The following is a 15936-nucleotide window of genomic DNA, read 5'->3' as shown; positions in this document are numbered from 1 at the left end:
CGAGGAGGGGACAGATAATGAGCCAACTCGCTGACGCATGTGCCCAGTGATAGGACATCAGCCTTCTGGGCTTGATAAAGTTGAGTGTTCCTCGGCTGTGCCCTTAGATAAGACGTGAAATGTGCAGTTGGTCTCGCTGACTGTGTCCACGCTGACATGTCCCGATTCCTGCAGGTCTAATGCTGGAATCATTCGCAAGGAGCTGGAATGTCTTTTGCCTGCTTCAGGAGAGTGAGTACGGCCTTTTCTGCTGCGGTCGTGGGTGAAGTCAGGTTCTGTACGAGAGAGAATAGGAGATTCGGGCACAGATGGGTTGTGAAACACCAAGCTAGTTTTTTAAAAATTGCTCAGAAAATCAAAATAAAAGTTTCAATTTCAGGGACAATGACTGTGCGTTTCCTCAAACGGTGCTAATTTAAACTTAAAGAACATTGAGATAGACACAAAAATGCTGGAGTAACTCAGCAGGACAGGCAGCATCTCGGGATGGAAAGAGTGGGTGACGTTTCGGGTCGAGACCCTTCTTCAGACTGAGAGTCAGGGGAGAGGGAGTCACAGAGACAAGGGTGTGTAAGAGATCAAAAGAGATGTGGTTCAAGGAAAATATAGAATAGATAGTTTTTGGTTCTTGGTTCTCCAAAATATTCCAAATGGAATTTAAACTGGAGGTGGCAGAGGGTGTAACTGAAGGGCTCTTGGAGAAGAAGAGCTACCTTATATTTAGTTGCGTCTGGTTGTGTAACTATGGTAGGGTGAAGACTATTCCATGCTTCCAGTAGCCGGTTCGAATCCCGCTTGGAGTGCATACTGTCGTTGTGTCCTTGGGCAAGACACTTCACCCACCTTTGCCTGTGTGTGAATGTGTGTGAGTGATTGGTGGTGGTCGGAGGGGCCGTAGGCGCAGATTGGCAGCCACGCTTCCGTCAGTCTGCCCCAGGGCAGCTGTGGCTACAGAAGTAGCTTACCACCACCGAGTGCGACTGAGGAGTGAATGAATAATGCGATGTAAAGCGCCTTGAGTATCTAGAAAGGCGCTATATAAATCCCAACCATTATTATTATTATTATTTAATTGTGCGGGGGAAGAATGAATTGCTGTACACATCTGTCTTGGCAGCTGGTATCTCAAATTGGATCGAATGCCCTCGTCTACTCCGAATTGGATTGGGCTTGGTGTAGGTTTGGTAATCTATGTCGAGCTGACCATTTAACATTTTGTAAAAACAGGTCAAACGCTGAGCTAGCAACAAAGCAGACAGGTGAGCAATGTCATCGGAGGGACAGTCAGACTTGGTCGGTGAACAGTGAAGGGGGAGGGATGGAGAGAGAGGGAAAGCAAGGGTTACTTGAAGTTAGCAAAGTTAACATTCATACCCCTGGGGTGTAAGCCACCCAAGCGTAATATGAGGTGCGTTGCGGAATCTGTCCCATTGATGTCCACTCTTAGAGGGTCTGTTACAGTGGCCGGATAGTTAACAGGCAATGGAAGCAATGGGAAGAGGTTTATCATGTTCAATTATTGCATCCAGCTCCTATTCTCATGTGATGACAGACTTCCTTTAACATGGAATGGAACTCATGAGAGTTCCCGCACAATTAATTGTAGATTTTGTAAGTACAGAAAAACCAGCCAGCCCCTATCTCCACCTTGGTGCTGTACCGAGACAACAGATCACTTATTTATTTGTAGCCAGAGTGAGGCCCACCGTAAATTGGAGGAGCAGCACCTCATATTTCACTTGGGTGGTTTACGCCCCAGCGGTATGAACATTGACTTCTCCAATTTCAGGTAGTCCTTGCTTTCTCCCTCCTTCCCTTCCCCTTCCCAGCTCTCCCACAGCCCACTCTCCGCCTCTTCCTTTCTTCTTCCCGCCCCCCCCCCCCCCCGCCCCCACATCAGTGAAGAAATGTCACCTTCGCTCTATAGAAGCTGCCTCACCCGTTGAGTTTCTCCAACATTTTTTGTCTACTTTCGATTTTTCCAGCACCTGCAGTTCCTTCTTAAACTTAGTTACATCAAGTAACCAGGAGCCCCAAATCCAAACTGTGGTTTAGCCCCTCTCTGTGTTTTATGTAGACAAGCCTTGTTAACTGATAGTTTAGATTAGTTTATTGTCACGTGTACCGAGGTACAGTGAAATCCTTCCGTTGCGTGCTAACCAGTCAGCGGAAAGACAATACATGATTACAGTTGAGCTATTTACAGTGTATAGATGCATGATAAAGGGAATAACGTTTAGTGCAAGGTCAACCAGTAAAGTCCAATCAAAGATAGCCCCGAGGATCTCCAATGAGGTAGATAGTATTCTCCATGGTGATGTAAGGAGGTCAGGTCATGCATCATTTCCCAGTGGCTAGCCAAAATTGGCTGAATGGAATGAGAAGGTGTAAAAATTAATCCAAGGAACTCTTGGAATGTGTATCTTTTTGAATTGAAGTAAATCAATAGCACATATGTCATATGTCGTGTTTCTAAGGAAAATGTACTGGGTATTATTGTGAGTGAGATGGACATAGACTGCTGGAGTAACTCAGCGGGTCAGGCAGCATCTCTGGAATAAGTGCGTAGGTGACGTTCTTGCGTATGGCGTGCACGGCCTAAAGTTGTAGGACAACTTGTTCTATTTGACCTTCCTTGATTGTGCACGCCAGGTTGATTGCATTTGTCGAAACAGGGCGGATCACGTGAAGGTTGCAATCTCCCACCCCAAGTTTTTTGCCGTTTCACTCCATTTCCCAAACCCCCCCCCCCCCCCCTCACCTGTATCCACCTATCACTCGACAGACTTTGTCCTGCCCCGCCTACCTTTTATTATTCCCGATGTTGGGGAAGTCCAGAACTAGGGGTCACAGTTTAAGGATAAGAGGGAAGTCTTTTAGGACCGAGATGAGAAAATCATTTTTTACACAGAGAGTGGTGAATCTGTGGAATTCTCTGCCACAGAAGGTAGTTGAGGCCAGTTCATTGGCTGTATTTAAGAGGGAGTTAGATGTGGCCCTTGTGGCTAAAGGGATCAGGGAGTATGAAGAGAAGGCAGGGATGGGATACTGAGTTGGATGATCAGCCATGATCATATCGAATAGCGGTGCAGGCTCGAAGGGCCGAATGGCCTAATCCTGCACCTATTTTCTATGTTTCTATGTTTTTTTCCAGCTTTCTTCCCCTCCACTACAATCAGCCTGAAGAAGAGTCCCGACCTGAAATGTGGCCCATTCATGTTCTCCAGAGATGCTGCCTGTCCCGCTGAGTTACTCCAGCATTTTGTGTCTATCTTCGACTTAAACCAGCATCTGCAGTTTGTTGCTACACACAGTGCTCCTACATCTTTGTTGGGTCCAAACCCTTGGGGGTTCCTCCTCAATGGGCAGAGCTTCCACCAGCACTGCCGTGGTTGCAGAACATGAGTCACCATCATCTTTTCAAGGACAACTCGGTATCAACAGTCAAGGCTGGGGCCTGCCAGCAACATGCTCATCCAGAAGATGCATAAAATAACATCTCAACAAATCACCTCGATTATTTTGGCTTAAGCTGATGAAATGCACAATTATCCTTCAGTACAGAAAAAGTCACAAAGTGCTGGAGTAAATTAGTAGATCTGGCAGCATCTCTGGAGAACATGAATGGGCAACATTTCAAGTCGGGACTCTTCTCCAGACTGATTGTAGTGGAGGGGAAGAAAGCTGGAAGAAAGCTACGATGGGCGGGACAAAGCATGTCGAGTGATAGGTGGATACAGGTGAGGGAGAGGTGGGGGGTTTGATTGGCAAATGGTTGGACAAAGGCCACAGGTGAAAATACAGAAGGTGTGAGAGAGAAGAGGCATGAAATGGGGGGAAAAGACCCAAAGTGCTGGAGGAACTCAGTGGGCCAGGCAGCATCCCTGGAGAACATGAACAGGTGATATTTCATGTTGGGACCCTTCTTCACACTGATGGTGGGGGGAGAGGGGGAAGGAAAACTGGAAGAGAGGAGGGGCAGGTAGGGAATGTCTGGCAGTTAATAGGTTGATAGAAATGTAGGAGTGTGGGCAGATAGGCAGATGGTTGGACAACTGCCAGAGATGAAAAGACGGAAGTTGTGAGACAAAAGAATGGAAGAGTTGCGAATTGTGAAGCTAGAGGAAGGAATGTAGATGGAAGAGAGGAGAAATAGGTGAATATCCGAATGGGACACGGGGGAGGAGGGGGGGGGGGGAAGAGGGGGGGATAGTTACCAAAAATTGAAGAATTCAAAGTTCATACCATTGTGTTATAAACTACTGAAGCGAAATATGAGGTAACATCACTCCAGTACACGTGTGGCCTCACTTTGTTCACACAGTTGGCTTGTGAAAGGTGATGCCAGGGGAAGTAATATAGGTGTAGGAAGGAAATAGAATATAATAGAATGGAATGGAATGCCTTTTATTGTCATTCAAACAACTTGGTTTGAACGAAATTGCATTTTCTACAGTTTTACATTGCAAAAAAACCCAAGACCCAAACTCAACACAGTTTACATAAACACCCATCACAGTGGATCTCCAACATCTCCTCACTGTGATGATCTAAAAATGGTGAAATGGTTTAAACTGAAGAGAGACACAAAATGCTGGAGTAACTCAGCGGGACAGGCAGCGTCTCTGGAGAGAAGGAATGGGTGACGTTTCGGGTCGAGACCCTTCCTCAGACTACGTAGGTGGAAGGAGACAGTGGGGATTAGGTGGGTTAGCGTATGATGAGCAAGTGTTTGACGGCACTGGGCCTCTACTCTCTGGAGTTTAGAAGGTTGAGGAGGGATCTTATTGAAACTTACAGAATAATGAAAGGCATAGATAGAGTGGATGTGGTATGGGATGTTTCCACTGGTGGGAGAGTCTAGGACCAGTAGTCAAAGCTTTAGAATTAAGGGGCGCTCTTTTAGAATGGAGGTGAGGAGGAACTTCTTTAGTCAGAGGGTAGTTAATCTGTGGAACTCATTGCCACAGTGGGCTGTGGAGGCCAAGTCAGTGGATATTTTTAAGCAGAGATAGACAAATTCTTGATTAGAACCGGTGTCAAGGGTTTTGGGGAGAAGACAGGAAAATGGGATGTGGAGGCAGGGATCAGCCATGATTGAATGGTGGTGTAGACTCGATGGGCCGAATGGCCTAATACTATAACGTGAACTTTTGGGAGGGAGAAGAGGAAGAGGGAAATGGTGGGGGGGAAAGCGATATCTGTAGAAGGGTCTTGACCCGAAATGTCACCCATTCCTTCTCTCCAGAGATGCTGCCTGTCCCGCTGCGTTACTCCGGGTTTTTGTGTCTATCTTCGGTTTAAACCTGCGCCTGCAGTTCCTACTTATACATCCTGGCTTCCATTTGTCACATCCCATGGTGGTAATATTCAGGAATGCAGGAATTTTCTCTGGCAATTAATTAGCAATCATCCAAACAACCTCATGATGCAGTACAGCATTGTTTACACACACGCACACACACGCACACACACACGCACACACACACACACACACACACACACACACACACACACACACACACGCACACACGCACACACACACACACACACACACACACGCACACACACACGCACACACACACACACGCACACGCACACGCACACGCACACGCACACACACACACACACACACACAGATTGATTGTCAAGGTTACCTTTATTGTGTTGCTGTTAACTTAATGAAGCTCAGGGGAGGATTATCAGAGAGCTAGATAGGGCTCTTAAAGATAGCGGGGGAGAAGGCAAGAACTGGGCACTGATTGGGGATGATCAGCCATGATCACATTGAATGGCGGTGCTGGCTCGAAGGAACAAATGGCCTACTCCTGCACCTATTGTCTATTGTCCATTTCTGTCTATTTAGGAAATGAGATGTTTGATGAAAAATAAGAGTGAATGTAAAATATGCAATGGTTTAAGCAGTGAGGTGGATTCATATTTTAAAATAGGTGCTGGAGTCTGAAGAAGGGTCTCGATCCAAAACGTCACCTAGTCCTTTCCCCAGAGATACTGCCTGACCTGCTGAGTTACTCCAACGTTTTGTTGGTATCTGTGAGAGACATGGGTCCTGCCTTTGGTCGTCCTTTGACTCGGTTTAGTTTCATTTAGTTCAGTTTAGAGATTCAGCGCAGAAACAGGATCTTTGGAACACCGAGTCCATGCGGACAGTGGTCCCCGCACATCAACACTATCCTACACACAATAGGGAGAATTTTACATTTATTCCAAGCTAATCGACCCACAAACCTGTCCGTGTTTGGAGTGTGGGAGGAAACCGAAGATCTCGGAGAAAACCCACGCGGTCACGGGGGAAAGGTACAAACTCCGTACAGACAGCGCCCGTGGTCGGGATCGAACCCGGGTCTCCGGCGCTGCAAGCGCTGTAAGGCAGCAACTCTACCGCTGCGCCACCGTGGACCGCTCTCGGTTAGAAACTTGGCCCGAAGCCAACAGGCAGGCCAGCGAGGAAACAGCAGAACAGCACTAATCCCCTCCCAAGAGAGAAGCTGTTTGGTTTGTTGAGCCTCAATTAATAGCTGGTGCCCCATCCAATGAGTACAACAATGGGCACTTTATTTTAGTTTGGGTCTGGGGATGAGACGCATTGTTGCGCGCTGCTGATCCTGCCGTGAACACTGAAGCGTGACGCTGGTGAACAAAAAGGGTGAAAGAGTGCTGACGAGCTGGCTGTAGCACGATGAGACGTCCTGTCTGTGACCAGAGCTCTCACAGGCCACGGGACAGACAACCAGTTACTAGTTACAAGTTTTAGTTTAGAGGCACGGCGCAGAAACAGGCCCTTCGGCCCACCGCGTCCATGCCCACCAACGATCCCCACACACTAGCGCCGGCAGTGTCAGACACGGTCGGGACAATTCACAATTTTTACCGAGTAACTTTTATCCCACACACTTGCACGTCTTTGGAGTGTGGGAGGAAACCGGAGCACCCGGAGAAAACCCACGCAGGTCACGTACAAACTTCGTACAGACAGCACCCATAGTCTGGATCGAACACTGTTCCCTGGTGCTGTATAAGGCAGTAACTCCACCGCTGCTCTGCACCTGCCCTCTACTGATGAACGGTTGTTACAATGCAAAGGGTACAACTGTGAGCGCTTGAGGAATCTCACTTGCAAAGTTGCAACCTGCAAATCTCAATATCTGCTGTTGCTGCTGCATGTTTGCTGCACAACCGCCAACCGCTGGGCTATCTTGTGCATTATTATTAATGTTTAATGTTTTATGTGTCATTCCTAACTTTTATCATTAATGTTTTATTATTATTAATATTTAGTGTTTTCTGAGTCATTCGTAACTGTTACTGTATGTCATGTTGTCACTTGCGGGCGGAGCACCAAGGCAAATTCCTTGTATGTGACTACTTGGCCAATAAACTTATTCATTCATTCATTCAGGTCGCGCTCGCATGGGCACTGGGTTGCCAAAGGGTTATTTAGATTTTTACCTGGGCAAGTTTGGTGAGATGATCCATGTCCAAGTTGCCGAGCTGTGACTTGAACAGTTGAAGGGCCGGTCCCACTTGGCGATTTTTTTCGGCGACTGCCGGCGTCATATCAGTGTCGTCAAAAGATTTTGAACGTTTCAAAATCCAGGGGCGACCAAAAAAAATGTCACGACACTTGAAAAAAACATGCGCGTCGTACGTCATCACGCTGCACCACGCCACGAATTTTACGGTGACCTGATGCGTCAGTCAATGATGCCGACAGTCGCCGGAAAAATTGCCAAGTGGGACAGGCCCTTTGTAAGTTTGGTGCACACCTGGTGGTGTCCTAAAGGATGTTCCACTCTGGGAGAGTCCATGGATATAGTGGCAGCGTGTTGATATGCGTAGAATAAAAATCAGAGGTGATAATGATCAGATTTTAATAGTCTGGTCAGATCACAACTCCAGTGCTGCATCACGGTTTGAAGCCAAGAGATGAATGAGACGCTGGAGTCAGCAGGAAGAGAGTCACTAGAATACTAATTCCTGGTGTCACGAAAACGGCCAGATAAGAATAAGCTGGTAAATCTAGTACTGTGGACACAAAATGCTGGAGTAACTCAGCGGGTGAGGCAGCATCTCTGGAGAGAAGGAATGGGTGACGTTTCAGGTTGAGAGTAACTCAGCGGGTGAGACAGCTTCTCTGGAGAGAAGGAATGGGCGACGTTTCGGGTCGAGACCCTTCAGATGCTGCCTCTCCCGCTGAGTTACTCCAGCATTTTGTGTCTACCTTCGATTTAAACCACCATCTGCAGTTCTTTCTTATACAACTCTCGAACTGTGTGGTCTGAGGAATAACCTCATAGTAGCAAACCATTCATGCAATAGGGAGTTCGACACTCGATGGGGGAATAGATTTTCCCAAAGCCAGGCACTGCAGTAGACTAGAGCAAGAGCAAGCAAAATGCAGGCTAGAGGGTGGATATATTTAGACAATAGACAATAGATGCAGGAGTAGGCCATTTGGCCCTTCGAACCAGCACCGCCATTCAATATGATCATGGTTGATCATTCAAAATGAGTAACAGAAGGAGGTGTGAAAAAAGGAACTGCAGATGCTGGTTTACCTAGGGAAGACACAAAATACTGGAGTAACTCAGCGAGTCAGGCAACAGCCCTGGCAAACATGGATAGGCGATGTTTCGGGTCGGGACCCTTCTTCAGACTGAGTGTAGTGGAGAAAGTTTTTTCAACTTTCTAATCTACGATGAATGAGTTGCAGCCATCCCAGAATCTCCATTTTAAAGCAGCCCTGGTATTTACTCTGAGTGTCTGTGTGTGTGTAAGGAGAGCAGCATTTTCTGTCGCGTCTGTTTACCGCAGTCTCAAGCGAATGGTATTGATTTACTTATGTCACGGCGTTTACGCTGGTTGCGAGGATAGATTTTCTCTCACCACCTTGGACGGACATTAGAACCTGGTGCTTGATCACTTGTGTTTACACTGCGAGTATCTCCGCTGCACAGGGAATTTATTCCCATTGACTTGTGCAGCTTGCCGCATCAGTATTGATGCAGTCTGGGCCCTGGTGTACAACATGGCTTATTGCACCAACTCTTCCCAAGAGGAAAGCAGAACCGATACTGTGCAGCAGAAAATGCAACAGCTTTGCTGCACTGAAGCTTTTCCATTCACCCCTTATTCAGAAATTTATGACTCCCTTTCTGAACCTTCAGAAATACTTGTACGATACTGAGCTCACTCCTAGACAATCGAGCCGTCCACAGTGTCCACAGATACTGGATAAAGGAAATAGCGTTTAGCACAAGATAAAATCCAGTAAAGTCCGATTAAAGATAGTCCGACGGCTCCATAGAGGTAGATGGTAGGTCAGGACTACACGCTAGTTGGTGATCGTTTTTTTTCAGTTGGGAAGAAACTGTCCCTGAATCCGGAGGTGTGCGTTTTCACATTTCTGTACCGCTTGCCTGATGGGAGAGGGGTGAGAGACTGGTCATTGATTATTCTGGTGGCCTTGCCGAGGCTGCATGAAGTGTAGATGGGATCAATACAAGGGAGGTTGGTTTGTGCGATGGTCTGGTCTGCATCCACAACTCTCTACAATTTCTTGCGGGTCTTGGATGGAGCTGTTCCCAAACCATGCTGTGATACATCCCAAAAAAATACTTACTACAGAAGTCAGTGACCCATCTGCAAATGGGCAGGGGAAGGCATTTTGCCAGCCCTTCCTTCTCCATTAAGTGCTCGGCAGTTCCAAGCTTATGAAGTATAAAGAAATGTGGAGTTTCCACCAGGTGAATTGCAAACATATTAAAAAAACATTTTGCACAAGGCCACGAATTGCAAGATTTAACAGCACTGAGGCACATGAGACTGGCAGATGCTGTAATCTTGTGCAAAAAAACAAACTGCTGGAGTAACTCAGTGGATCAGGCAACATCTGTGGAATGAATTGGGCAGCTCCCAACCCGAAACGTCATCTGTCCATCTCCCTCCACGGATGCTGCCTGACCCGCTGAGTTCCTCCAACAATTTATTTTTTAACATTCCCGAGTTCTTGCAATTTAGTTTAGTTTACTTTAGTTTAGAGATACAGTGCGGAAACAGGCCCTTCGGCCCACTGAGTCCGCACTGACCAGCGATCCCCACAAACCCTACACACGCTGGGGGACAATTTTCACTAATACAAAGCAAATTGGCCTACAAACCTGTACGTCTTTGGAGTGTGGGAGGATCTCGGAGAAAACTAACGCGGTCACGAGGAGAACGTACAAAAACGCTGTACGAACAAGCACCCGTAGTCAGGATCGAACCCGGGTCTCCGGTGCTGCAAGGCGGTAACTCTACCACTACGCCACCCTATTCATACAATACTTGGTGACAGAATCAAGCTCCTTGCCCCCAGTCCAAGCCCAAGCCTTCGTTGTATTCTCTTTGCAAAAATGTTCCCACTATAGCACCTTAAGTACAAATCTCGAACCTAACACGCAATGGCCCATTGAGGGAGAGCTGCTCTGTCACAGGTACTGTCCTTCAGTCACCTGCCTCAGTTTAGTTTAGTGAAGTTTCAATTAGTTTATTATTGTCACGTGTACTGAGGTACAGTGAAAAGCTATTATGTTGCGTGCTTGCCAGTCAGTAAAAAGACTAGGATTACAATCAAGCCCGCCCACAGAGCACAGATTAGGGACACAGGCCCACATAATCCGTGCCAACCAGCGATCACCACTACACTAGCTCTGTCCTGCACACTAGGGATAGTTTACAGAAGCCAAATCACCTACAAACCTGCACGTCCTTGGAGAGTGGGAGGAAACACACGGACACGGGGAGAACGTGCAAACTCCGCACAGGCAGCGCCCGTAGTTCGGATGGAACATGGGTCTCTGGCGCGGTGCGGCCACAACTCTACCGCTGCACCACAGTTGTGAAACACTCCTGATGTCGGGTCACACTGCCCAAGTGCGAACCAAGCTTCGGCCATAAACCACGGCACCCAGCCAGGTTAGTTTGCCAAGAATATTTTAAACGCTTGAATTACTCATTCGCAAAGTAAGCTTTTCAGGCAGCGGGGGCAAGCATTAAATACACACTGGGTTGTTGCATTGTGTTTTTAGCTGGCTTCTGATTGATGCATTCTGACACTGCAGCCTCATTACAATTGGCCTCTCTCGGTTCACAAGCTTTACAGCGTGTGTGTGTAGCTGTTATTCTCAATCACCACAGGAAGCAATCTTGTTTCCCTCAACTAGAAACGGGGACGTTTTGGTCCTGCAGCGGAACCTGCCGTATTTCTATCTAAGTATTTGGCGCAGCGGTAGAGTTGCTGCCTTACAGAGCTTGCAGCGCCGGAGACCCGGGTTCGATCCCGACTTCGGGTGCTGTCTGTGCGGAGTTTGCACGCTCTCCCCCGTGACCGCAAGGGTTATCTCCGAGATCTTCGGATTCCTGCCATATTCCACAGATGTATGGATTTGTAGGTTAATTGACTTAATAGACTTAATAGACTCTTAAAAATAGCGGAGTCAGGGGATATGGGGAGAAGGCAGGAACGGGGTACTGATTGGGGATGATCAGCCATGATTACATTGAATGGCAGTGCTGGCTCGAAGGGCCGAATGGCCTACTCCTGCACCTATTGTCTATTGTCTATTGACTTGGTATAAGTGTAAATTGTCCCTAGTGTGTGTGGGGTAGTGTTAGTGTGCGGGGATCGCTGGTCAGCGCGGACTCGGTGGGCCGAGGGGCCAATTTCGGCGCTGTATCTCTAACCTAAACTAAACTGAACTATTGGGTTCAGTTCTGGGCACCATGTAATGGGAAAGATGTTGTCAAGCTGGAAAGGGTGCAGAGGAGATGTACTTGGCTGGATGTTGCCAGGGCTCGAGGGCCTGAGCTGTAGGGGGAGGTTGAGTAGGCTAGGACTCTATTCCTTGGAGCGCAGGAGGATGAGGAGTGATCTTATAGAGGTGTACAAAATGAATAATCTGAAGAAGGGGTCTCCACCTGAGATGTCACCTATTCCACTTCTACAGAGATGCTGCCTGACCCACTGAGTTACTCCAGCATTTTGTGTCTATGGCACGGAAGGATATGGACCAACTGCGGGCATATGGGATTGGTGCGGATGGGAGAAGAAGGTTGGCATGTGAACGATGGGCTGAAGGGCCTGTCCTCTGCTGTGCACAACTTCACCATCCTGCATTGTATTCCATGCTTGCTGAGGCGTGCAAGATACTGAGTGGGACTGACAGAAAGATGCTTAAGGTCTCTTCCCGCAGGCTGTACAGTTGAGAACCAGTGGGCACTGGCTCGTGATAAGAGAACAGCCATTTAGATCAGAGATGAGAGATACCTTGTGAGAGGATAAAAAGTTTGTTGAAGTCTCGACCTCAGGGGGTGGTGGGTGGCCAGTCGCCGACTGTACTGAAGGATGAGGTTGATAAACACTTGGTAACTGTGGACACAGGAACGTGGGCTCAGGAATGTAAAAGGTGACGCCTGTATGGTCGTGAGTAGTTGCCCAAAGAGTCGAGCCTTTTTCTGGTCACCGCTGGATTGTCAACATGTTGAAAATTTTCGACAACATGCTGCGACTATGACGGGTGCCGGCAGTCGCCGAAAAGATCACGTAAGTGGGACAGGCCCTGAACTGTGGCATGGGCGTTTAGAAGAGTGTGAGAAAAATATCAGGGTGGTTGAGTTTCTTTTTCTTAGTATATAAATATGAATCAAAGTGGGTTTGTTCTGCTTTGTCTGAAGGAGGGTCTCGACCCGAAACGTCACCCATTCCTTCTCTCCAGAGATACTGCCTGTCCCAGACTGAGTTACTCCAGTATCTTGTGTCTATCTTTGGTTCTTAAGGGGTTGGACAGGCTAGCTGCAGGAAGATTATTCCCGATGTTGGGGAAGTCCAGAACTAGGGGTCACAGTTTAAGGATAAAGGGGAAATCTTTTAGGACCGAGATGAGAAAAACATTTTTCACACAGAGAGTGGTGAATCTGTGGAATTCTCTGCCATAGAAGGTAGTTGAGGCCACAGTTCATTGGCTATATTTAAGAGGGAGTTGGATGTGGCCCTTGTGGCTAAAGGGATCAGGGGGTATGGAGAGAAGGCAGTGATGGGATACTGAGTTGGATGATCAGCCATGATCATATCGAATGGCGGTGCAGGCTCGAAGGGCCGAATGGCCTACTCCTGCACCTATTTTCTATGTTTCTATGTTTAAACCAGCGGAGGTGGTTCCTTGATACACACTTGCTTTGCTATTGTGCCGACACCATTCAATTGTCACATCGAGTGTAGATCTTGCTCGGAACTCTGCAGAGGTAGAACAGATATATTTCGGCAGATTCGGGGTTTGAAAGTGACAGCCTAGGAAGCGCGTTATCTGGTGGCTGGCTCTAAGGAGGGGCAGGCAGTGCCGGGGAGGTCAACACTTTGCGGCTGATATTATTAAAGGTGGTGCTTCCCTGTGACCAACTGCTGTGCCGATTAGCTGTGTTTGACAGCAGTCCCAGTTGTTATCAGGGCTGTGCAGGTCTCACTGTCTGTGTTCCCGATAAACAGCCTGGGAGTTGGAAACTACTTCAGAGTGATTGTAAAGAGCCTTGGTCACTGGACAGTTATCTCGTAGCGTTGGGTGTGAATAATTTCCCCCAAATTAACCCCTCGAATGTATTTCAAATATTGCTCCAACCAAGACAATATTTGTCCTTGTGGTAAACCAAGACAATATTTCTGCCCCAGACTATTTCAGCAGTAGGGGCTGCACGGTGGCGCAGCAGTAGAGTTGCTGCCTTACAGTTGCAGAGACCCGGGTTCAATCCTGACCATGGGTGCTGTGTGTGCGGCATTTGTACGTTCGGCCCGTGGCCGCGTGGGTTTTCTCCGGATGCTCCTGTTTCCTCCCACACTCCAAAGACGTGCAGATTTGTAGGTTCATTTAGGCTTGGTAAATGAATTGTCCCTAGTGTGTATAGTACAGGATAGTATAACGCCCCTGTCCCACTTAGGAAACCTGAACGGAAACCTCTGGAGACTTTGCGCCCCACCCAAGGTTTCCGCGCGGTTCCCGGAGGTTGCAGGTGGTTGCCGGAGGTTGCAGGTAGTGGAAGTAGGTAGGGAGACTGACAAAAACCTCCGGGAACCGCACGGAAACCTTGGGTGGGGCACAAAGTCTCCAGAGGTTTCTGTTCTTGTTTCCTAAGTGGGACAGGGGCATAAGTGTACAGGAATCGCTGGTCGGCGTGGACTTGATGGGCTGAAGGGCCTGTTTCCATGCTGTATCTCTAAATTAAACTAAACTGGACTAGTGCAGAAAGCTTTTAAGAAGGAACTGCAGATGCTGGAAAATCGAAGGTAGACAAAAGTGCTGGAGAAACTCAGCGGGTGCAGCAGCATCTATGGAGCGAAGGAAATGGGCAACGTTTCGAGCCGAAACCCATAGAAACATAGAAAATAGGTGCAGGAGTAGGCCATTCGGCCCTTCGAGCCTGCACCGCCATTCAATGTGATCATGGCTGATCATCCAACTCAGTATCCCGTACCTGCCTTCTCTCCATACCCCCTGATCCCTTTAGCCACAAGGGCCACATCTAACTCCCTCTTAAATATAGCCAACGAACTGGCCTCAACTACCTTCTGTGGCAGAGAATTCCAGAGATTCACCATTCTCTGTGTGAAAAATGTTTTCCTCATCTCGGTCCTAAAAGATTTCCCCCTTATCCTTAAACTGTGACCCCTTGTTCTGGACTTGCCCAACATCGGGAACAATCTTCCTGCATCTAGCCTGTCCAACCCCTTAAGAATTTTGTAAGTTTCTATAAGATCCCCCCTCAATCTTCTAAATTCTAGCGTGTACAAACCAAGTCTATCCAGTCTTTCTTCATATGAAAGTCCTGACATCCCAGGAATCAGTCTGGTGAACCTTCTCTGTACTCCCTCTATGGCAAGAATGTCTTTCCTCAGATTAGGAGACCAAAACTGTACGCAATACTCCAGGTGCGGTCTCACCAAGACCCTGTACAACTGCAGTAGAACCTCCCTGCTCCTATACTCAAATCCTTTTGCTATGAATGCTAACATACCAATTACCTTCCGGGTTTTGGCCTGAAATGTTGCCTATTTCCTTCGCTCCATAGATGCTGCTGCGCCCGCTGAGTTTCTCCAGCACTTTTGTCTACCTAGTGCAAAGCCTTTACATCAGCTGGTCTGTAATCCATGCATTGTGTGCGGTTCATTGTTGCTGTTGAGCGGGGACCCTTATCCGGGATGGGTGACCGGCGAAAGCTGGAGTCCAGGATCTTGTGAAATGCCTTTGAACTCTCTCAGGATAATAGCTGGATATCCAGAAAGCATTTAGCAAGCTGCCACATCAAAGGCCACAGCACAAAGCATGGATATCAGGGATAACGTATTGGCATGGATAGAGAACTGCCGAGTAAATAGAAAATAGTGAGTTGGGATAAATGAATTATTTTCAGGTTAGTGGGAGCTCAACAGCTCTGAGGACAAGAGTGTTTAAATGTTGTCTGTAGCGGTAACGAAACAATGACATTTGTACTTGCCGCAGCTTAACGATTCACAATAATATTAATTACTTGTAGGGACATAATCACATTGAATGGCGGTGCTGGCTCGAAGGGCCTAATGGCCTACTCCTGCACCTATTGTCTATTGACATATGTAGGAACCAGATTTGCTGGATGTTCGCCAATGTCTCCACTTAAAGATGAATATATATGTATTAGGGGCAAAATGAAAAGATGAATGGATTTGATTCCTGGGATGGAGAGATTGATGAAACTTATAGAAACTTACAAAATTCTTAAGGGGTTGGACAGGCTAGATGCAGGAAGATGCAGGAAGATTATTCCCGATGTTGGGGAAGTCCAGAACTAGGGGTCACAGTTTAAGGATAAGAGGGAAGTATTTTAGGACCGAGATGAGAAAATAATTTT

The 15936-nt window shown here is 47.5% G+C and overlaps 1 protein-coding gene across 6 annotated transcripts in view; it reads left to right on the top strand.

The window, feature by feature from the left end:
- Positions 1 to 15936, top strand: part of ank1 (ankyrin 1) — a 208595-nt gene that overhangs the window by 52332 nt on the left and 140327 nt on the right. Inside the window, exon 1 of one of the 6 annotated variants that reach the window (XM_033014025.1) lies at positions 103 to 231. The exons of the other annotated variants lie outside the window; for them this stretch is intronic. Within the exon in view, the coding sequence (XP_032869916.1) occupies positions 208 to 231 (24 nt within the window). The 5' untranslated portion in view covers positions 103 to 207. Of the gene's footprint in view, positions 1 to 102; positions 232 to 15936 lie in introns of those variants that run through there. 6 annotated transcript variants of the gene reach the window in all.

The sequence above is a fragment of the Amblyraja radiata genome, chromosome 39 (assembly GCF_010909765.2).
Source record: "Amblyraja radiata isolate CabotCenter1 chromosome 39, sAmbRad1.1.pri, whole genome shotgun sequence".
Lineage (NCBI taxonomy): Eukaryota > Metazoa > Chordata > Chondrichthyes > Rajiformes > Rajidae > Amblyraja > Amblyraja radiata.
The sequence above is the reverse complement of the archived record's forward strand: the minus strand, read 5'-3'. Positions and strand labels throughout refer to the sequence as shown.